At 48.9% G+C, this 23,249-nt stretch overlaps 2 protein-coding genes across 2 annotated transcripts; one reads left to right on the forward strand and one right to left on the reverse strand.

The window, feature by feature from the left end:
• Positions 1 to 281: 281 nt before the first annotated feature.
• On the reverse strand, positions 282 to 1,919 carry LOC123398535 (1-aminocyclopropane-1-carboxylate oxidase 1-like). The gene is made up of 2 exons (XM_045092998.1): positions 1,481 to 1,919; positions 282 to 1,366 (listed from the first exon to the last, which is right to left on the reverse strand). Exons 1-2 carry the CDS (start codon positions 1,592 to 1,594, stop codon positions 521 to 523), a joined length of 960 nt encoding a protein of 319 aa, XP_044948933.1. The 5' UTR covers positions 1,595 to 1,919; the 3' UTR covers positions 282 to 520.
• Positions 1,920 to 21,307: 19,388 nt separating this feature from the next.
• LOC123398536 (1-aminocyclopropane-1-carboxylate oxidase 1-like) lies at positions 21,308 to 22,912 on the forward strand. Its single transcript, XM_045092999.1, has 2 exons — positions 21,308 to 21,599; positions 21,739 to 22,912. Exons 1-2 carry the CDS (start codon positions 21,480 to 21,482, stop codon positions 22,579 to 22,581), a joined length of 963 nt encoding a protein of 320 aa, XP_044948934.1. The 5' UTR covers positions 21,308 to 21,479; the 3' UTR covers positions 22,582 to 22,912.
• The last annotated feature ends 337 nt before the right edge of the window (positions 22,913 to 23,249 follow it).

A 23,249-nucleotide genomic window follows, 5' to 3' on the forward strand; every position in this document is an offset into this window, starting at 1 on the left:
TTTTTTGAGAAACCACATGTTCATCATATAAAACTGTAAATTACAACAAACTTGGTCCACACTGGACAATATTACCAGTGAGTACAACCAATTGGAATGTTGTTCCTAAATAAAAGTTTCGTGTCATTTTTTTAATTATTTTATTAGCAACATCCTTACAAGTTAAGAGTAGTGACCTTATCAGATGTAGCGTTATATGTATTTTTTATATTTTCGTTGCAACGCACCGACATGTATGAACTCATACAGAAAATACAAACTGAACATAAGACAGAGGGCGCTAGGTGAAATTCTCAAGAGAGAAAACCAGGACAACCTTTCAGGCAGTGAAAAGTCACATCAGATGAAACCAGTGACATCATTCAAACTAGCTACGTACCAAACACACGCGAAAAAAGAAGGGAAAGAGTACTCGTGACCAACACATGACCGACCCCACGGCAACCAGCAAATTCATCAGTGTGACTCGACACAGTTTTGAAGCTTTATTATTCAGACCGAGAAGAGCTGACCGCTACCTCTAAGCGGTAGCGATGAGGTTGGAGCTCTGCTGCCTCTCCACGGACTTGAAGGCCTCGAACCTGGGCTCCTTGTCCTCGAACTTGTGGCGCACGTACAGCTTCATGTAGTCCTCGAACACGAACTTGGGGTACGCCCCGCCGGCCGCCTCCGCCAGCGCCGGCGCCGGGAAGATGACGGCGTCGCTGGCCGGGTTGTAGAAGGAGGCGATGGACATCCGGTTGCCGTCGGTCTGCGCGACCACGCGGTGGAGCACGCTCTTGTACCTGCCGTTGGTGATCACCTCCAGCTGGTCGCCGAGGTTGACGACGATGGAGTGGCGCGTGGGCGGCACGTCCACCCACTCGCTGTCCTTGAGCAGCTGGAGCCCGCCGACGCGGTCGTCCTGGAAGAGCAGGATGATGCCGCCGGCGTCGGTGTGGGCGCGGAGGCCCTTGACGAGGTCCGGGCGCGGGCACGGCGGGTAGCTGCTGACCTTGGTGCCGAAGGTGGGGACGCCCTTGGAGCCACGGAACGCCCGCGTGAGGTACCCTTTCTCGAGGCCGAGGTTCTCGCAGAGCAGGTCCAGCAGCCGCTCCGCCAGCCTCTCCAGCTCCGACGCGAACCGCTTCATCACCCGCCTGTACTCGTCGTCGAGGTCGGGTATCTCGGCGATGTTGGGCTCCGGGAGGTGGCGCACGAAGAAGGTGCTCTCCCAGTCCAGGTTCTCCGCCGCCTTGCCGCCGCCGTCCTCCAGCGTCTTGCTCGCGAACTCGAGGAACCTCTGCTCGCGCACCCTCTTGTAGTGCTCCTTGGTCATCTTCTCCACCTCGTCCATCAGCTCCGTCGAGATGCCGTGGTCCAGAACCTGGACGCGCCGCCGGAGAAAGAGAGGGAGAGAGCAGGTAAACATTAAGGATGGATCGATAAGGAGCTTCATCTTGTCAGATTATGCCATGTTACTGGTGTGTATTGTATTCACCTGGAAGAAGCCCCAGTTCTCGCATGCATCCTGCAGAAGGTTCATCGCCGCCGGCCGCTCTTCCCCGCGGAGCAGACCCATGTCGATGATCGGGAATGACAATGTCGATGCCATCTTACTTACCCTCTTGGTTCCTCGCGCCACCCTCGAGACAAGCTGCGTCTCGGGTTGGTTCTTCTTGCCTACCGGCTACCGAGCTTGCCTAATGCTGTACCGAGCTTGACACGGGAGTACTGCGGTGCCTGGAAGAAGGCCAGCCTCGGGTGCAATTTATAGCCTCGATCGACAGGAATGGGTCGACCCTGGAGGCTTGCAAACTCTGTGGCAAACCGGTGGATCGAGCCTGACTCGTATGTTCGGGTAAAGTGAGCAAGACTCAAGAGCACCAATGCGACGGTCTGATTCCTTTTTTCCTCCTAGTTCCAGTCGTTTTTTTTAATCTCCCCGTTGGATTTGCATCCGAAGATTAAGATTGAAACAGAAGCTAGCATCGCTGGGTTGGATGGAAAATAGTTATGCTTCAATCAATTTTAAAAGTATCATAGATAATTTAAATAAGATGATATTTAATTTAAAAAATATGATTAAGTATCATATTATGATATTGTATCATAATAAATGATGTGATATTATGTATTATGCATGATAATTAATAAGATCATTTATGACACTAACCTATAATATAATACACTATAAAGGTAATATCATACATTAGTATTATACGATAGACAATACTTCCTGTTACCATACATTGGCTATAAATTGTCTTTTATGCATGCATGCATATTATATATGTAAAATATTGTATAACCATCACCGTGTATATAAATTTGCTCTGACAAATATATTTGCCTGCACACACGTACAATCCTATTCATGAAGGTTAATGGCAGGAGAAAGGAGAAATTTAAAACAACGATTCTACTCGATTATGCTAAATATTTTAAAGAATCACACAATAAACTACATTGATCGTATCGTATTTCTATATATATTCTGAAACTATGGGCTTGAAGGTGTGGAACTAATATGAACACAAAGATCTGGTTAAACAAGATTTGCTGCGTATCAAAGTGTTGCATGCAAATTAAAGTACCGTATACATTTTAACAACGAAAATAAGTTGTCCTTTCGGATTAGTAACTGAACAGTCTAGAAATGAGCAAAGACAATACTCTCTCCGTTTTTTTTACCCCACACATAAGATTCGATTGAAGTCAAACCATGCAAAGTTTGACCAGATTTTTATTTAAAATTATCAATATGTACAATACTAATGTTGTATAGAATCCATGATCCATTAGTATTACTAAGTTAAGTATTGTCATCACTTAAAAAAATAAGCTAAGTATTACCATAATGCGCCTAGTTTCCTCTCTCTCTCCTATGCATGCATGGGATAAAGTCAACAAAGATTTCTATTAATGTTTGAAATTTAAAAAGTTTTATCTACAAAACCGTTAATTCAATCGATGATCCGTTTTCACCATTGGCTTTCTCGCTACGAGTTCTTCAAAACTAGATCCCATGTCTTCGTCAACTATTTTTTTCCATTCATACTGCCATATTATTAACCACTTACTTATCTGAGAAAAATAACCTGATTGCCATTTTTTAATGTTGTTTCGTACGAAGCCTTGTGGCAGTTTTCATTATATATGATATAGAAAAATGTCATGGATTGGGTTTGCCAATTTAAATAGGCCAACTTGTCATGTTTACATACAACTTTGCGAGAAAACTATTTTGTGTACTTGTTAGTTTAACCATGCCGAATTGTCATATTTACAAACGATGACTAAAAAAGATTTCTTGTGGTCATCGGTTTTAAATATGTTGAGTTATCATATTTTTGTTCGTAATCGCCTAAAAAAAGTTGTTTCTGCTTGTCATTTTGATTATGTCGAGATGTCATATTTATATGTAATTTTAAAAATTTAACGATTAAGTTATTTTTTATCAGACAAGTAAGTACTTACTAATATGAGTACAACAAATGTGGTAAGTATGAGCAAAAAAAAAGTTGTCAAAATATGTCAAGATGGTATCTAGTTTTGAAGATTTCGTCGAAACAAAGTCAACTACGAAAACGGATCATCGATCGAATTAACGGTTTAAGAGATATTTTTTTTAAAATTTCGATCATTTAGAATAAATGTAATGGCATCATGTATGCATGCATGCATGACCCGCCGCACGGAATGTTGAGAATGGGGCGCTTTCGAATAGATTTTTCCTTGATTTTATATTATGAATATTGATATATATTTTTATAAAGTTGATCAAATTTAACTTTATGAGTCAAATTTTATATACAGACTAAAAAAGCGAAGAAAGACGATAAAATGGAAGAATAAATTTCAATATGAAAATTAATAAAATATTATGTTATGACTCATCTAGCTGAGTTTATTTATTTCTCATTCACCTTTATAGACAATGTGTCTGTGCTGACGTGAGTTGTAATACTATTTTGTATCTGCTTTTATTTTTCAGGTAAATGAGACTAAATTATATTTCATCTAGATGAGTTTTAGAACAACTCTAACAGACCCCGCAAAATGGCCGGCCCACAAACAATCCGGCGACTATGCGGATTTGGGTTCATTTTTCTGTCACAACAAACACTGCAAACGCGGCCCGACCTGGAAATGTTTTGCGGTGGCCCGTAAACGCGACCCCTCGACCGGTATAACTGCGGGTTCGACCGCTGGATGCGGGTCGAAACCCTATCCCTCCGCCGTCGCGAACCCCCCCCCCCCCACCTCGTCGCCGGTGCCCCCAATCCGCCGCCGCGCGCCTCCATTACGCAGCGTAGCCGCTCCAATCCACCGCCGCGCATGGCCGGCTCCGGTTGCCGTAGGGACGACGACCCCGAGAGGGCTCGTCGCGTTAGATCCGACACCGCCCGTAAGCGCGCCGCCCGCCGGTACACGCGCTGGGGCCTGACGCGGCCGTCGTCGCTCCTCCATCACGAGACAGAGGTGTACGACCGCGCGCGCAACCGCCTCTTCTCCGGCACAAGCTCAATCGCGTCGAGCTCCCGCTCGTCCTCCTCCGTCCCACTGGTGAAGAGGGAGCTCGAAGAGCTCCCGTCGATGAAGATGGAGCCGAAGGACGAGACGGTGCCGGAGCGACGTGCTTGGGCCGTCGTCGGACCGGAGGACTTCCTCCCTCCGGCGGAGGCGGATAGCTTCCTGCCCGTGCTGCTGGGGCGGAGTGCACGGGAGGCTGAAGAGGACCAGCAGCGCCGCCGGAGGGAGGAGGAGATCGACACCGTGCTCTACGAGCAGGGTGTCGCGTCGGCCATCGCCTTCGGCCACAAGGTGGAGGATTGGCGCCGCGAAGCTACTGCGCAGAAGCGCATCTACGTCGAGGTCTCCTCCGACGAGGACGACAAGGACGACGACTGAACGTAGGCTGTCTACTACTGCACGAGCTCGACTCCGGTGAGCTCCATTTTGCGTAGTGCGGTAGTAGCTTCAGTAGGTGATGCCCCCTCTAGTACTGATGAATGTAGGGTCTGTTTGGTTGGAGGCTAATTTTGCCAAGCTAAAGTGTGGCAAGCCATTAAAATGTTGCAAGCCACAAAGTGTGGCTGAAAAAACGAACGCCAAACTTTGGCAAAAATTTTTTTGACTCTATGACAAATGGGCCGTAGCGACAATAAAGTGTGGTAAGCCAAAGTGTGGCAAAAACCAAACATATGTCAACTAAACTGTGGCTGCTAAATTTTGGCTTGGTAAAATGTGGTTGCGAACCAAACAAGCCCATAGTGTTGTATGATCATGACTGTGGTTGAACATGCCCGCGAATGTTTATTTTTTTTAATTATGCAGTTTCATTATGCGGGTTCTGTTCTGCAGCGCAACATTTTATCTCGCAAAACCCTACTTCGACGACCTGTAAAACGCGTTTGCAGGTCGTGAATATACAGGGTCTGCTAGAGTTGCTCTTAGGCACTCTTATAAATAAAATTTGAAAAAAGTGACTGATTTTTTTCATCCAACAGCAACACCTAGATCGAGTAGAGAAAAATGTGACTGAAATTTGTTGTCATCTCAAATTGATTTTTAATAACAACATAGGTTGAACCCAAATTTTAGGTAATTTAGGATCGTGTATCTTTTCAACAGAAACAATTTTGGTTTCCATTTTCGAATACCCGAATTATCCGAACCGAAACAATCAAAATACCTGAACGCCGAGCCTGAGTTGTAGGCGTCCGCCCCATCGGCGATGGAGACGCGGCATTGCCGTGCTTGGATCGGGGATGGGTGCGCCGCATTGGATGCACGCCGTTTGTGGCCGAGGCGAAAGGCTGGACGGCCCATGGCCTTCCACAGCTGGCTAATCTCACTCACCCGATCGCGATCGGGACCGCGGCATGGCGCCGTCCATCTGCGCTGCGCCGCGCTGCACAGGAACCTCATTCCCACCCGCTCGGTTGGATGAGATGAGATGCGACGCAGCGCGAACAAATGCATCTTCGACTTGCCGGAGAAAAACGAGCGACCGGAAATGTGCCTCCGGGAATACTGTTGGTTGGATTCGATGTGTTGGGAGACTGACTGGACTGGACTGCCTGCCTACGTGAAAGCATATGAATCTGGAGTATATAGAAAACAAATATAAGCAGTTGAGATCGAGTAGCCTTCTTTCTTTCTTTTTTGAAACGGAGATCGAGTAGCCTACGATGTAGCCGTACGTAGTACAGGTAAGATTTTTTTCAATGCAGTGTGTGAGCAGCCCGTTGCCTACTACAGTATCATTGTTAATCCTCGTAGTCTAGTTTTTTTAGGTTGTTCATTGTCTTGGCTTCGGCGACGGCGATACCGGCACTAAATAAAGATTTTTTGGATTCTTTCCTAAAGAGGTCATCAGTCCTATGGTTGACGATGGATTTAAAAACCAGTCCACTCAATCAAGGATGACGTGGCAATGACGGTATCCTTGTGGTGGACATGTGTCCTCGGACTCTGCCATTGCGACGGCATTTGCTCCAGCATCGACACGGAGCTTATGGGGTAGTCCAAGAACGGATCTAGATTATGGTCTGCATTGACGACATTTGAAGTACGGAACGTGTGTTGGGTTCATGGTTTGTGGATGGTAGGCATATTTTCCTAATGCCGCGTCTTAGTCGTGGTTGGATGTCGGATCTGAAGTTCGGTGACAGGTCCGGATTGTTGCCCTGGTCTGATTCGTTCAATAACAAGGGCTTCACTTTTGATGAGCCATCTTGAAGGTCCGACAAGCTGCATATCAGTGATGGAGCCACGTCGAGCTTGGATGAGGAGGTGATCCGTTTTTTTTTTTGGTGAATGGCGTTGGTGTCAAACGCATAGATGTTCTATCATCTTTTTAGTTTTGTTATGCCGGTCTTTATGTGACTTGTATTTTACTCCATCCGTTCCTAAATATAAGTCTTTTTAGACATTTTAATAGGGGATTACATATGAAGCAAAATGAATGAATCTACACTCTAAAATATGTCTATGTACATCTGCATGTAGTTCAATAGTGAAATCTCTAGAAAGTCTTATATTTAGGAATGGAGGGAGTAATTTGCATGATATAAATGAGACACGTATTATCATAAAAAATATATATATTACTCCCTTCGTGAAGAAATATAGAAGTGTTCCTCTTATATATTTTTAAAAAGGGTTGGACAAGCTGCCAATAACAGACAACAGAATCCTAAATCCCAAATCCCAAATCTCGAGAGGGCGTGATCGATATCTTAGTTAGTTGTCAGCATATTATTGCTCTCCTCTCTCTCCATATATGCATGCACCCGCCAAAACCTATCTATTGCTAGTAGACACTGATAAGCCGGCCAAACTCACGAGAGATGCTCTGGCAGCTAGCATGGCGAATTTTCTTTTTCAACAATGCTATCATAGTGATGTAATTCAGTGAAGTGGTGGATTACTTTTACTCACATGACATTTACCAGCACATCTCTTGTCACCGGGCCGGGTTCAGTGGTGGACAAATTAACACTAGGGTCCAAATCTGTGTTCCAGATTAACTTCTTTTAGCCTTTTATTAGGTCTCCCTCGACGTCCAAGTTGCACCTTTTGCAGAGGCGGAAAAGCTATTTGCCGGCAAAAGGTAGGAGGAACAAAGCAGAGAGAAGCATTAAGCTTGTGCGGTAAGGCATGGACGATGCATTAGGGTGACGGGGAAACCTTGTGGATATGTCGGCAACTTGCTTTAGTTTCTTCCCGCAAAACTTTTTTTTGATTTAATTCCTTCCTTCGTGCTGAATGCTGATTGCGTGTGAGTTTTAACAGTTTGCTCGCCGTCACAATCAGTGGCTCGTGATCAAGTTGAGAGTTGAGTGGCCGTATTTAGCTACTGGCATATAATGCTCCATATGGGCATTGCCTCTGCTTTAACATATATTCTACTTTCAGTGAGTTTTCTGTTGTAGTACTTCGTTTTCAGAAGCACACGGTTTTCTGGTAATGGTAGTTGCCACGTAGTCCTTATAATATTTGATGGACGGCGGTGGTTATTTGTAGACAGACAAGCAGACAGTAGTTAGCCTTGCCGAGACTTTTCTTTTTCAAAACCGAGGCATAAGATTGAATTTTCATGGCAACATTTTGTCCTCAAGGTGCTTAACCCTTTCATATCTAGAAAGAATCATGATTCTGCTGCTTTGTGGAGAAGCTAGCTGGGCGTACCCTCCAACTAGGCGATTGCGCAGCTAATTCCGGTTCTGGAACTTTTAAATTGAGGGTTTTGGCGGTGTCTGCTCCAGCAACCCACATGCATGCCTATGGGACTAGTGTGCTAGCCCTTGTGGTGCGACATGAGTGCTGGATCGGGTCTGATCCCATGTCCAAGTCTAACCTAGCTAGACATAGTATTACGCAAAGCATATTTAGCACAATAAAAAGGAGTAGAGTATGACTAGGACAGAGGATAAAGCAGTCGCCGAAGCAAACTTGGGGGGAATAGCCTGCCACTTATTAGTAAACGCGGAGAAAGCTTTGGTGTAGCTTTCGAGCTTGCACTCCTGAAAGCCACACTGATCTGATCTCCTATCGACGATCGGCATGGCCGTGTAGACGTGCTCTCACAAATCCACTAAGTTGAAGCTGAAGGGAAGTTCCTTGAACCAGGACTGTACGTAGTAGGTATGTATGAACTCCGAGCTTAACTCCACCGACGCTGAAATCTGACGCTGTGCGCTCATGGATGCATGGCCTCGCAAAGCGGATAGTGTGAAACTGTTTCTGGAAGACACGATCTCTGTTGAAAGTAACGGGTCACGCTAGCGATGGCAGCGAGGACCATGAACAGTGCACGAACCAAAGACATCTCCCGGATTTTGGGAATCCAAGGCGTCCGATGAGCTGCCACCGAGCTGCGCTGATGGCGAGCGTAACATGCCAGGTCCATGGCACCAGTTGAGCTGATGATGACCGGCGATCAGGTCCAACTTGTCCCGGTCTGGGTGTACTGGACCACCTACTGATTGACAGCCGGTTCGCCGATGATAAGCCCAACTATGGCACACATACCGCAAATTCTTCCGTCCCGCGAAATAACCGCCGATACACGGTAGCGAAAAAAAAATACCTTCCAAACAGTACAGTATATCGAGTATGTTTCACAACTCCTACCAGCGAGTCCGGTTCAAGGTTGCGTGTTACGGTTTCCCTAATGGCCCAGCGTGGAGCCAACGTGTTAGGGTCTCCCTAACGGCCGGTGGGCTGGCGGCTGCAAGGGGCGGCCGGCCTGGCCGGGTCGGATGGCGGCGCGAGGGGTGGCCGACCTGGCTGGGGCGGATGCCGGCCGGCCTGCACAGCACGGCGCGGCGACCGGCTTGCACGGGACGACACGACGGCCGGGGCGACGCGAGGGGCGGCCTGCTTGCACGGAACGACGATGTAGCCGGGGCGCCCGACCAACACATGTGTGTGGGGCGGCGCGGCCGAGGCCGGGGCGGGCGCGGGCGAGCGCAGCGTGCAGGCGCATTTAGCGGGTGAGGCCACCGGGCGAGGGTAGTAGGCGCGGGCAAGCGCCACCGGCGAGCGCAGAGGGCGGTCGATGTGGCCTAGCGCGGCCCGACGCAGCCAGGGCGCGGCCCGATGCTGCGGCAAGGCCAGCGGCCGGTGGGCATGATGACGAGTTGATGGATATACTTCTCGTCCCGCGTTGGTTACCCCAAGTGGAAGGTGGAGATGTAGTCAGTAGCAGATTTCCCTTACACGGGGACTGTAAGGTTTATCGAACCAGGAGGACTTCGAGAATCAACAAGTAGGTGTCCGCTGCTCTGGCGCTAGCAGAAGACGTGGGCCTCTACACACAACAAATAATTTTGCTCCCAACGAGTACAGAGAGGTTGTCAAGCTCTCCGGTCTTGTAGTTTGCAAAGGATCAAAACACACGCGGGAATAGTGATAGTGATTGCAACGGAAAAGTAAATAAAGCAGTAAATGATGGAGGTGTAAGCAATGGTGGTAATATGGACCTGAGTCACATGGTGTTCACTAGTGATGTCTCTATCCCAATATACGATAAACAACTATGCATGGGTAAACAATTACAGTAGGGCAATTGATAGAATTATAAACGCATCGGAATGCTAATTATGCTACTTGAAAGTTAGAGGCTCAATAGTAATGGACAGTACGCCAAGACAAGTAGACTCTTTATTCATCAACATCTACTTACTAATCATCCACCTTGAGATATATATCCAGAACATCTCGCTGTTATTAAGTTGCGAGCCCCACCCAAAGTGTAAACTCAAAGCAACGGACAACTGCATTAACGGACTTTGCGTAAGGTGAATAATCCTTGCATCCGCGGTCAGAAGCACCGTTGTTTTCTCCCTGGTGGCAACAACACATCCCCTAGTCTCATGTTTCTGTCACTCAAGCTAGACATCAGGGGGCATGAACCCACAATCATGCATAACGCTCCATTTTGGAGTTACAATCTACTACTCGGCCAAAGCAATAAAGAGCAACGGAGAACATGCATGAATCACTAAATAACATAATATAAAAGGATAATCAAATATATAACTCATCACAATCTGAACATAATCTCATAATCCATCGGATCCCAACAAACCAAGCATAGCAATAGCAGGAAAATTACATATGGTGCCTTGATCATGTAGGGCAGCTCACAAGGGCTAAACATTGAAGCACAAGATTGGAGAGAAGACATCACATAGCTACTGGTCATGGACTCATGGTCCAAGCAGGACTACTCACAACACGTCCGGGAAGCGTCCATGGCAGTGGAGAAACTTCCGGAGGTCAATCGTCCCTCCGGCAGGGTGCCGGGAAGAGGTCTCCTGACGCTCCCAATCTCGGGAGCTCTGCGGCGGCGGAACGATGGAGAAATTCATGATTCTGGATATGATGGAAGGTTTTCCGATCGGAGGGATAAATATAGGACAAAGGAGGGCGTCAGAGGAGGTGGGCCCCACCCAGGCAACTTGTGGGCGCGGCCAGGGGCCAGACCGCGCAGGGAGGCCGCCTGGGCAGCCCCTGGCTCCCCTCTGGCCCATCTTCGTGCTTCATGAAGCTTCTGTCATGCTGATTTTTATATATTTTTCTCGGGATTTTGGGACTCTGGAAATTTGGGTAAAAGTCCGTGCAAAAAAGACACCAGCAGGCAGAAACTGGCACTGGGTGCATTGAGTTAGTAGGTTAGTCCAAATATGTGTAAAAAGATATAAAAGTGTAGCAAAACATATAACAATGTCACCCAAAAGATCATGGAACAAGCAGAAATTACAGATACGTTTGGGACGTATGAGGCCACGGCCAGGTGAGGCGGCGGCGGTGCAGCGGGCGCGGCCAGCGGCGGTTCAGGCAACCAACGGGCGCAACCATGACAACGGCTGTTACTGTAGTAGCTCGAGAAAAATGGATCATGCGTCAGCGGGACGTCACGACGCGTGTACATCCGGAACATCGTGACGGTGTCGTGCTCATCTGGAGTACGTGTAATCACCGTTTCCCTAGGTGTCGTCAACAAGTCTCTTGTGAACCATGAACATCGACATTGGTCGGCGACGTGTTCGTCAACGAGTTCATGGAAGATAAATTCACATCGTAGGTAGATTAAATCCGAAAAAATAAACTAAGCGCAAAAAGGGAATCGCGATAATGAGGGGAATACATTTTTGAAAAGAGGGGGATCGGATCTTATACCTTCGTGCAATCAACGATAGCCTGCTTGATGCATGCTCGATGGAGAGTTGGTGGAGCGTGCTCATAACGTGCTCCGCAACCTTGGACCAGACTCGCCGACAGGAGTTGCGGAACAAAGTAGTCCCGTAAATTTTTGGAAACTTCTTTGAAACACGTGGATGCAGGCAGCCCAATTGGCACCCGCATCACGCGAGGGACACGTTCAGTGGGGCCAACAACCGCTTATTCCTTTTTCTATCTCTAGCCGAAGCACCTCCTTCACTCATTCTCTATCCAAATAGCTCGCTCGTCTCCCACTCTTTCGTTTCACATTTCACTAGAGAAGCGGACGATCACCGTCGCGTTTGCTGCGTGAGATGCGACGGCTCCACCGTGCTGCGAGCCGGTGCTGCGAGGTCGTCAGAGTTGCTGCGACGGCTCCGTCATGCTGTGAGCTAGTGATGCAAGGTCGCCATAGTTATTGCGACGGCTCCGTCGTGCTGCAAGCCAGTGCTGCGATGGCTCCGTTGTGCTGCGAGCCAATGCTCCAAGGTCGCCGGAGTTGTTGTGATGGCTCCGTCGTGCTGCGAGCCGATGCGGCGAGGTCAGAGGAGTTGCGGGGGTGGCTTCGTCGTGCTGCGAGCCGGTGCTGCGAGGTCGTCGGTGATGTTGCGACAGCTCCACCGTGCTGCGAGTCGGTGCTGCGAGGTCGTCGGTGATGTTGCGACAGCTCCACCGTGCTGCGAGTCGGTGCTGCGAGGTCGCCGATGATGCTGTGAGGGATCTTTCGTGTTGCGAGCCGGTGCTGCGAGGTCGTCGGAGTTGCTGCGACGGCTCCGTCGTGGTGTGAGACAGTGTTGTGAGATTGCCGGAGTTGCTGCGACGGCTCCGTCGTGCTGTGAGCAGGTGTTGCGAGGTCGCTGGAGTTGTTGTAAGCTAGTTTTGCCGGCGTTCTGCGACTCCACCGGAGCTTGCTACGCAAGCGAGGTTATGTGTGCGGCGTTCTGGATGAAAAGAAAGAAAAAGAGAGAAGGCTATGTCATGTTGACTTTCATCGGACTGCTAGAGATGTCCATATCGTACGGTTCATGAGGCGAATATTTTTTGCCTTTCCTACATCCGGATGACGCCTAACAGTCGCCTAATTTTTTTGTGGGGAACTGTATATTTCAACCGTGTAGGCCATATCTTCATATTTCCTTATCATTTTGCAGTTTCATCAATCCCCTGCATGACTTCGTGTAAGGAAAGTTTCAGCATCAATCGCTCCCGTCACAACTGACGCGGCCACCTTGGAGCTCGACTCCGGCCAAAATAAAGAGAAGGGGTGGTGGGGCATCCTCGTCAGCTTGTGGTGGAGATAAGTCTCACACTTCAAGTCGATGTGAGACGCAAAAGCAACGAGACTCTAAAACATTTGGGCGACGGGCAGTACCTACGGAACCACCGACCGTTGATTGGCCTTTCGGCAAGACCAAGGTGCACACGACGTCGTGCCCCTTCTCCGGTGTGATAACATGGCATATTAGGGATGATAGACTACTCATATCAATGAGGAATTCCTTCTTTTCCGGGAGCCCATTCGAACAGAACTCACAGGTTAAGTGTGCTCGGTTTGGAGTAGTTCTAGGATGGGTGACCGACCGAGAAGTTGATCCCGGGTGCGCATGAGTGAGGACAAAATACGCAGAAAAGACTCGTATTGATGTGTGGGGCCAGTCTATATCTCGTCAGTAGTAACGACCGCCGGCGGGTGTGTCTGGGGCGTAACAAGTTGGTATCACAGTCGACCCTCGCGGTTACAGGATGTTTGCGAACAGGTGCGCGGTCATGTTATTCATGAGTTTGTGACCCGTCATGGCACGCGACATATCACATGTACTGGACTGGATGCACGAACGTTTGTGCCAAGAGGGAACGCTCGTGTGGCCCGACGAGGACGTCGCTTCCTCTGAGTGGTGGTGTATGTGATAGCTTGGCATATTAGGGATGATAGACTACTCATATCAATAAAAAATTCCTTATTTTCCGGGAGCCCATTCAAACAAAACAAAGTGCGCATAAAAGACTCGTATTGATATGTGGGGTCAGTCTAGATCCCGCCAGGAGTAACGACCGCCAGTGGGTGTCTCCGCGGCATTACATCCGGTCACCCGTAGGACAATTTTTTTTGTTATAACCTTAAACGTTAACGAAATGTAGATCTGACCTCATATTCGAAAAAGTTTTAAATCTAACCTCTTTGCCTGACGCCAACGTCCTTGACGTTTGGGTTGCACGTGAGACGCCAGGGACCCCGACATTTTGGACTGGGCCCGCTTCATCCTCCACCGTCGTTGCCCTGCTGATGTGGAAAAGGGCCAGACGCCAGGCACCCTGGCGCCTGGTCGCCAGGCCCAAACGCCACACACCCTGGTGTCTGGCCCACTTAAGTGAGCCAACAGCGCGGGCCCGCCCCACTAGGTGCATCTTTGTTCTTCTCCAGCCAGAACGCATCTGGCTGTCGCCCCCATTTCGCCCTCCCACTTCACCTCCTCTCTTCTATTCCCTCCTCCACCAATGTGTGTGGATCCAAGCCCCCAATCATCCTTCAGGTAATCTCCCCCAATCCCTCCAATATTTTTTTGTTTTAACATCTTATTTTCAGAGTATTTGTGAAGAATGGGTGATGTTAGATAAATAGGTCACTTCTTAGTTTTAGGGATTTCTTTGTGGTTGTTAGAGTATATAGGTTTGTTCAATATGTTGGTATATTATTTTGGCCTTTGGGGCATATTGTTGAATATGTTAGTATATGATGTATTGTAGATTTTGTTTAATAATTTAGTGTTGATATGATGTGGGCATAATGGATTGATTTTAGGCAACCAAATTTTTTCATTAATGTGCTTATTCATTATTGCTCTTTTAAGATGGGGAGACTTGTTAATGTTCATTATATGGACAAGGAGGCATTTTTGACTAACAATGCCGATGGGGATGAGGAAGCCATTGTTTTTTATACAAGCCTTAGCTATGATGAGCTTGTTGCAAAAGTGAGACTTGTCTTAAAGTGGATGGACCCCAATGATGGTGTTAAGTTAATAGGAAGGTATGATGCTGGAGTTGGAGTCAAATCTCGCTTGAAAAGTATGCCTACCACCTCTGACTTGCATTGGGACGTGTACAAGGAACAAGTTGAAAAATCAGATGACAAGTCAATGAATTGTCTGCCATGAAGGTTGAACCACCTTGGGCTGAAATTAACTTGAACTGGCTTGTCTCTTCCCCAATGACCGAGAGGACAAGTGTGCCTTTTATTGAGCAAAGGATTCTGATTGATGCCTCCAATGCTTATAGCCAACCACCAAGTAGCAAAGAAAGTGAGGTTGGATTGCATGCCCCTAATGCCCGTAGCCCACCACCAACCAACCAAGCAAATGAAGTTGATGTGATTGTTAGTGAGGAAGTAATTCAAAAGGATGGTGATGGTGATGTTCATGGTGATTTTGATGAGTTAGAGGAAGGGTTTCATGGTATTAATATTGGTGACTTGGATGCTTACATGGCACAAAAGGAGATGGATCGTGAGTTACCTTTTAGGCGTCTATATGGGTATGACTCAGATGACAAAGGTCCTCAGGAAGAATTGGACGAGGATGGATTCACGAAGGAGGAAAACCAAATTTACTTTGAGTTGACCGGCTTGGAAAAAAGAACTCACTTTGTACGTAGTTGATGGTGGCATGATGAAGACGACGAGTGAGCCAACACCTTGTCCTGATCCAAGCGAACCAAGGGATGAGGACGAGAATGCTTATTTGAAGAAAGGACTGAAGTTCCCAACTTTGTACGTGTGCTGAACGCGGAGGTGCCGTCCGTTCGACACTAGATCGGGATGGATCCTGATGGGATTGCAGGACGGTTAGTGATGAGATCGCGGGACTGATTGCGATTTGGATCGCGAAGATGTTCCACTACATTAACCGCGTCATATACGCTTCCGCTTAGCGATCTATAAGGGTATGTGGATCCGGTCTCTCCTCTCGTAGATGATCATCACCATGGATAGGTCTTGCGTGTGCGTAGGAAATTTTTTGCTTCCCATGCAACATTCACCAACAACTCTTTGTGCCACGCCTCGATAATATCTATGAATGTTCCCTTTGTCCATTTGTCCCCATTAAGATTGCTCATCATCGACCCTCCATAGTCAGCCTACTCGCCGTAGAGGACCTTGGGCTTGACATTGAGAACCTTAAACCATAGGCCGAAGTGGGCTTGGACCCGCAAGAGTGCCTCACAGACTGTGATGAAGGCTGAGAAGTGGGTGATGGAGTCCAGGGGAGATCTTGGACGTCAAGCCCATAGTAGAACATGACGCCCCGAACAAATGTGTGGAGGGGAAATATTAAACCCCAAATAAAATGAAGAATACAAACTACTCTCTCCCCATCTTTTGGTGTGGGGATAACTTGGCCCTTCTCCGGAGCACGATGGACTTTATTCTCCGGCAGGTAGCTGGAGCTCTTCAGCTCCAGGATGTCCTTCTCGGTGACGGAGGAGGCCTCCCACTTGCCCTTGGAACTGGAGCTGTCCATCTCCGGATTGATGGAAGGATTCGAAAGGACGAGAGGAGAAGGAAAGCTTGCGTGCTGGAGCTTTGGAGGCAGGGAATGGTGACGGTGTTGCGAGATCTGAGGTGCGTGAAGGGGTTATGGTGACGGTTTTACCTTTGATGGCTCGCCAAAATACCAAGAGCCCCACCACTACGCCGTGAACTCCGTTGTTTCCTAATAAAATTGTGTGATTGTGAGCGCGTGGGATAACCCAAATCATAAACCATATACCTAAAAAGGAGGGACACGGTCTCTATGATGGAACGTGGTAATAAAAACGGTCTCGAACCGCTCTTCCATCAAAAGTTATAGGCCTTGACCAACCGTGACCTTTCGGGTAGAGGAAAAGACACTATTTGTGGTCGAACGGTCAGCCTGAAAATTAAATATATATATATATATATATATATGTGTGTGTGTGTGTGTGTGTGTGTGTGTGTGTGTGTGTGTGTGTGTGTATGTTAAGGAGGGAAGGTCATCGACAGCAGATCTATCATCGGTTAAAGGAAGAGAAGAACTTGCCTCTCAAGCCGAAGTCTTTATAAAGCAACTAGAGGTGGAATGTTTCGGCATTGGAGGCCAGTTCGGGGGCTACCGAGGGAGTCTGGGACTAAGGGGTCCTCGGGCTGCCTATCTATTCTTGTGGGTCGGACTCGTGGAGCTGTCTGATCGTCATTTGAGATATTGGAATGAAGATGGACTCTTCCGAAGACTTGGCGTACAATCCAAGGAGATGTTGTAATCAACATATTCTTTTCCTATTGTAACCGACTTTGTATAACCCTAGCACCCCTCGTATCTATATAAGCTAGAGGTGCCATAGTTCGTACGACAAATAAGCTCACTATGATTCGGGTTTAGACCACAACATCTGATCTCAAGACAGATCAACTATGCACTTTGTACTACTTGATCAATACAACAAGAGTAGGACGTAGGGTTCTACCTCTATCTAGAGGGCCCGAACCTGGATAAAACATCGTCTCCTTGGTCCCCTATTACCTATCGATTGAAGATCTATAGTTCGGTCCCCCTACTCGAGATCAACCGGTTTTAACACCGACAGGTGTTCCTACACATCCTAATGTCGGATTCCTAGACGCCGACACTCACGAAGAGGAGGGCGGCTGGGACAAAAGGTCCGAATTGCAATTTTTATTTTGCTTGTAGGGAGTTTGATGCTATTTGTCGATAATGCATACGGGGTTTATTCCGGCGACACACATATCAATTTTGTAACAAGCTCCTAAAAACCTTTTGTGGTATACCCTAAAAGTATTTTATAGTATGAGTATTTATTTAGGACATAGCTAGAGCTGCTCTTAAGCTATTACGATATAGTCTAGACTGATTTAAACTGACATGGCTCCCAAATGACCATGTTTAATTGTAGTCCGATAGCCTAAGATTTGACTTCCTCCGTTTTAAGATAACTGTCTCAACTTTTTACTAGCTTTAGTACAAAGTTATACTAAGCTTGGGATACTTATTTTGAAACGTAGGGAGTATTTTTTTTAAGATTTTCTTTTACCTATTCATCAAACATCATGATAATATAAAAAGATTGAAAAGTGACAAAAAAATGTATCTGTGGCTGCAAATCGTCTAACGACGAATACAAGCATCGGAGTGAGCCGAAGGGGTGCTCGTCATTGCGTTCATCAAAGTTAGACAAATCTTATTGTAGTAAACAATTGAAAAGTTGTGGTGCTAAGACCCCAAAGGTCCAAAGTATCAAAACATCAATTGCCATCGATGAAGAGAAGAATAGATCAGAAAAATCCAACGTATAAACACATAAACGCAAACAAGCGGAGACGGATCCACACGGATGCATCGAAGACAAAGATAGAAAGAATCCCATGAAATTCGCCGAAGACACAACTTTACATACACTCTCACCACGCGAGACACTCCGCCTGAATGGGGACTAAACGGGAAATAACATTATTCCATTTTCACGGCTAACAACCATCCCTTCTCGGACACAAACTCACCAAAAAACGAAGCATGAACACCCCCGCGGGCAAGGGCCCTAAGAGCATCTTCAACAGCCGCGTCAAACTAGCGCCGCGCCGCAAAAGTGGGCGTTTTAGCGCGCGCGCAACCGGTATTGTTGCTCCAGCGGGCGCGTAAAAACAGCGCGCGCGACATATGTAGTTTGCTGCGCCCGCTCCCGCGTGCTGGACTCTCGCGCGCCCGCTCTCCCACTTCCACCCCCATCCAGCCGCCGCCCGCGCCCCCCGGCGACCATTCAGGTGCTTCCCCGGCCTATCCCCGCGCCGCCGTGCTTCCGCCCCCCCCCCTCCGTTTTGTTGCCTCCTATCATGCCATTCGGCGTCCCGCAACGCACAATGATCTTCAGAAGGATCTGATTGAAGAGTGGTGGGCATGGCATGGACGACAAAGAGCATGATTTCTGCGTTCGACATTGTATTGTTCATGAACTATTTGTTGTGTTTATTGCAGTATTTGTTGTACTGGACGATAAACTATTTGTTTGGGTTGTAATGATAACGAAATTGAACTATTTATTGTTGATTTATTTTGTTTAGTTTGATCATTTTTGCTTCTATTCGAAATGTATATGTGGTTTGTGCGTGTCGCGCGCTGTGTAATTTTTACGTGCAGTTGGAGCGACGCGCGCGCTGCATTTTAACGTGGCTGTTGAAGACAGCGCTAGCGACCGCGCTAAACCAATCGAAGCGCATGCGGCAAACTAGTTTTTTACGCGCGGCGCGGAATGCGGGTGTTGGAGATGCTCTAAGGGCAGAGAAGATAATGCAGATTGACAATGACGCCGACGGAATGCGAGGAAGCCCTAAACATGTGGGAGCTTTTTCTTTCTTTCGCCTCCTAGAGTATGAAAAAAGGATGAAGGTAGCTACTGCACGTACGGGCTAGTGACTCTAGAACAATTATGTAAACCAGAGGGTGCCTAGGCCATGACTTGCTCTCCTCTAGTCGTACGTTGGTAGTAAGTACATCCGACATTCATCCGCGTGCATCTCACAAAAAGATACTCACGACATGATGGTGCAGAAACGAAGACTGTTCCTCCCTTGCTCTCTCCGGCCAGATGCGCGAGCAGTCGGCGTGGACCGAGCATGCACGAGCACGACATGGCAATTATCGGGTTTGAACGAGTCAACAAGACCATTGCATCCGTCTCCTGAACCTCTCCAATCGACCAACCGGCCATCAACTCGTGGCTGCTCGTGACGGGCGGCGATTGGTTGGACCAATCACCAATCATGCACGGCCGTCGATCGATCGGCCCCTCTCGCTCCTCGGCGTCGCGCGCGTGCGCGCCGCTGCTCCTTCTCCATGCCGCCTGCGCGCCTTGAGCCCTCCGCGTCCACCTGACCACCACCGCACCACGGCGGCGATGGAGGAGCACATGGACGGGCTGGCGTCGCCAGGTGCATGCATGCACGTACGCGCTGCGTGGCGGTGGCATGGCATGGCATGGCACGGGCGCGGCGAGCGAGCGCCCGGGCGCGACATGGCAACGTGTGGCACGGTGGCATTGGATGCGCGCGCGCGCCCGCGCGCCCGCCACCGCGTTAATTATTTGCCTCATGCGGAGACACAGCGCCGCTCGGCCGGACCACCGCGGGCACGGGCGCACGGGATGGACATGGACTACGTCGTCTATTGCTGGTGGTACTATGTAGTACTACGTGCTACAGGAGCAGGTGCATGCGGGGGTGAGGTAGACGACGACGGGGACCGGAGAGTGATTTGGCACCCACTGATATATCGAGAGATGCGTGACATCGCATGTACCTCAAGCAAAATAAAGAGAGAGAAGCGTGACATGCTTTGCCGCCTTGTGTTCGTGTCCGTAACTTTTATCTACATGGAGGGAGACGTCCGTAAGTTTAAGGGCTATGTTTTTTTTCTTGAAACAACAAGACTTTATTTCAAGATATCCGACGATACGTTTTTGTGGGAGGAGACGTTTTCGTCGACGACGAGATGCGTACGGTGAAATGCATGCTCAATCTTTCAAAGATGCTCATAGGGATATGGTGTGCGTGTGTGCGTTTATAAAAGTGAGTGTATGTGCATGTATATGAACGCTTACGTTTGTACCATGTGTCATTTACAAGGGCATGAGAAATAAAATCTGGAAACATAGTCTCAAAAACTAGAAGATCTATAGCTAAACGAATGTTTATAGGCTATGTTAATGTGACGCGGGTCTTTTTCTGTGCTAGATCGATCGCCTGACCGGGCCGGTCAAACTCTGCATTACGTCTACGTGTTATGCTACTGGATCGATATAGCTGGTCAAAGGCACGAGACTTTTCTAATGTTCATTTCCTGTTTGAGGGTGCCCCCTACTGTTGGGTGATTCGTTCGCCCCAACCGACACATTAAATTCCTGCATGTTATGGCTACGTGGTGCACCTCGACCTGCTCCGTGCTGACAGCTTGGAGGATGTTTGTCATCAGGCGGTCATGCATATGGGCGACGGCGATCTTACATTTTGCTGCATTACATATATATATATGGGCCAAGGAAAAGCTTAAGGTTGCTATTGCTTGCACATGCATGCGTTGCCAGCCTAACGCATGCTATGCTACTAGTTTTTGCTAGCCAATCCTCCCGTCGCCTGACACTAACTTTGGCAATCTCACTCGTCTCATCAGATTAATCTTAATCGCTACGTTAGCCAGCCGTGACCGCCACCCAACATTTCGCACAACGATTCATTCAATGCCAATGGCTACATGCACATGCTTCGTAGGAGTACTGGGAAAGCTATCGCTACGGAAGAGCAGAAGTAAAACACTGTCGTCGGGTGCCGGCGAGTGGGAGCCAGGGTAGGGTGACGAGCAATGGGCGATACGGCGGGGGCCAAATAATTCCGTGCCCGACGACAGATCCACGATCCAGCACGCGCATGGCGCATATCCCACATGGCCTGGTCTCCGCCCGGTCAACCACCGGAGTTAACAGTCCCCAGCACTGATACGGTCAGGTTACACTTACGGCGCGCATCAATGGAGTACTCTACGTACCATGCCTTGCTTCTGATTGGCGCCACCGCCGGGCCGGCGACGAGCCTCTATAAATCACGCACCCTCCCCGCTGCATTTTCACTCACACCACTCAAACACACAGCGAGCGCTTGCAGAGAAGCCATAGAGCAGCAACCTGGGATCAGCTCAAGCACTGACCAGGCGCCGCAGCGCGAACTCGAGGGCTAGGAATTAATGGCGCCGGCTTCGTCGTTCCCGATCATCGACATGGGGCTGCTGGCCGGGGGCGGGGAGGAGCGGCCGGCGGCGATGGACCTGCTGCATGACGCATGCGAGAACTGGGGATTCTTCCAGGTGATAATAAGCAACTCCATAACTTCGATCAACAAGTACACCTTTCATGAACAAAGGTGCATGAATAGTTTCGTGCCGTTCCTATCGAGTTGTACGTTGATTTTGCTTTGCTCTTGTGGCGCGTGCGTGTACCGTGCAGGTTCTGGACCACGGCATCTCGACGGAGCTGATGGACGAGGTGGAGAGGATGACCAAGGGGCACTACAAGAGGGTGCGCGAGCAGAGGTTCCTCGAGTTCGCGAGCAAGACGCTGGAGGACGGCGGCGGCAGGGCGGCGGAGAACCTGGACTGGGAGAGCACCTTCTTCGTGCGCCACCTCCCGGAGCCCAACATCGCCGAGATACCCGACCTCGACGACGAGTACAGGCGGGTGATGAAGCGGTTCGCGTCGGAGCTGGAGACGCTGGCGGAGCGGCTGCTGGACCTGCTCTGCGAGAACCTCGGCCTCGAGAAAGGGTACCTCACGCGGGCGTTCCGTGGCTCCAAGGGCGTCCCCACCTTCGGCACCAAGGTCAGCAGCTACCCGCCGTGCCCGCGCCCGGACCTCGTCAAGGGCCTCCGCGCCCACACCGACGCCGGCGGCATCATCCTGCTCTTCCAGGACGACCGCGTCGGCGGGCTCCAGCTGCTCAAGGACGGCGAGTGGGTGGACGTGCCGCCCACGCGCCACTCCATCGTCGTCAACCTGGGCGACCAGCTGGAGGTGATCACCAACGGCAGGTACAAGAGCGTGCTCCACCGCGTGGTCGCGCAGACCGACGGCAACCGGATGTCCATCGCCTCCTTCTACAACCCGGCCAGCGACGCCGTCATCTTCCCGGCGCCGGCGCTGGCGGAGGCGGCTGGCGGGGCGTACCCCAAGTTCGTGTTCGAGGACTACATGAAGCTGTACGTGCGCCACAAGTTCGAGGACAAGGAGCCCAGGTTCGAGGCCTTCAAGTCCGTGGAGAGGCAGAGCTCCAACCTCATCGCCACCGCCTAATAGCAACAACGACGTACTCCCTTGCTCTGCTCTCCGTACGTGGCCTCGGTTATTGGTCGAGAGACGATGACGCATTGGATGCTTGAGAGAGTTCGTACGTCTAGTACTGTCTGGTGTCGAATAAACGGGCCTGCTGGCTGCGTGCTACGTCTAGCTAGCTAGGATATGTACGTTAGCATTTTGTCATTTTCGCTGTGTTGTGCTGCTTCCGACCAGCATGAGAGCTGTGCTGTAATGTAATGTAATGTAATGTACCGTGTCTGTTCTTATTCCTGGGGCATCGTATCGGTTGTCTCTTTTAATATTTGCGTGTTGCCTCCTTGCGTGAGAATACTACAGCTCTTGACACTTGACAGGGTGCTGCCACCATCACGCCAACACGGCAGAATCGTGATGGACTAAACTTCTACTTGCCGTTTTGGTTTGGGAGAAGAGAGACATGCCACCATTATTCGCCCGGAACATGCGTTGCCAATATTTTCTGCGTCAGGTTTGGCCGACCGCATAAATCATAATGTACTCTTCTCCCAATATGCGTGAAGCCTACTACTCCCTTCGTCACGGTTTAGAAGACGTGCATGAAAATTCTCTAGAACCTAGGTGGTTATTGATTGGCTGTGAAATGAGTTAAAAAATAGCATTCACACTATGCATGCATATAAAAGTAG

The sequence above is a fragment of the Hordeum vulgare genome, chromosome 5H (genome assembly GCF_904849725.1).
Source record: "Hordeum vulgare subsp. vulgare chromosome 5H, MorexV3_pseudomolecules_assembly, whole genome shotgun sequence".
In the NCBI taxonomy this organism is placed as follows: Eukaryota; Viridiplantae; Streptophyta; class Magnoliopsida; order Poales; family Poaceae; genus Hordeum; species Hordeum vulgare.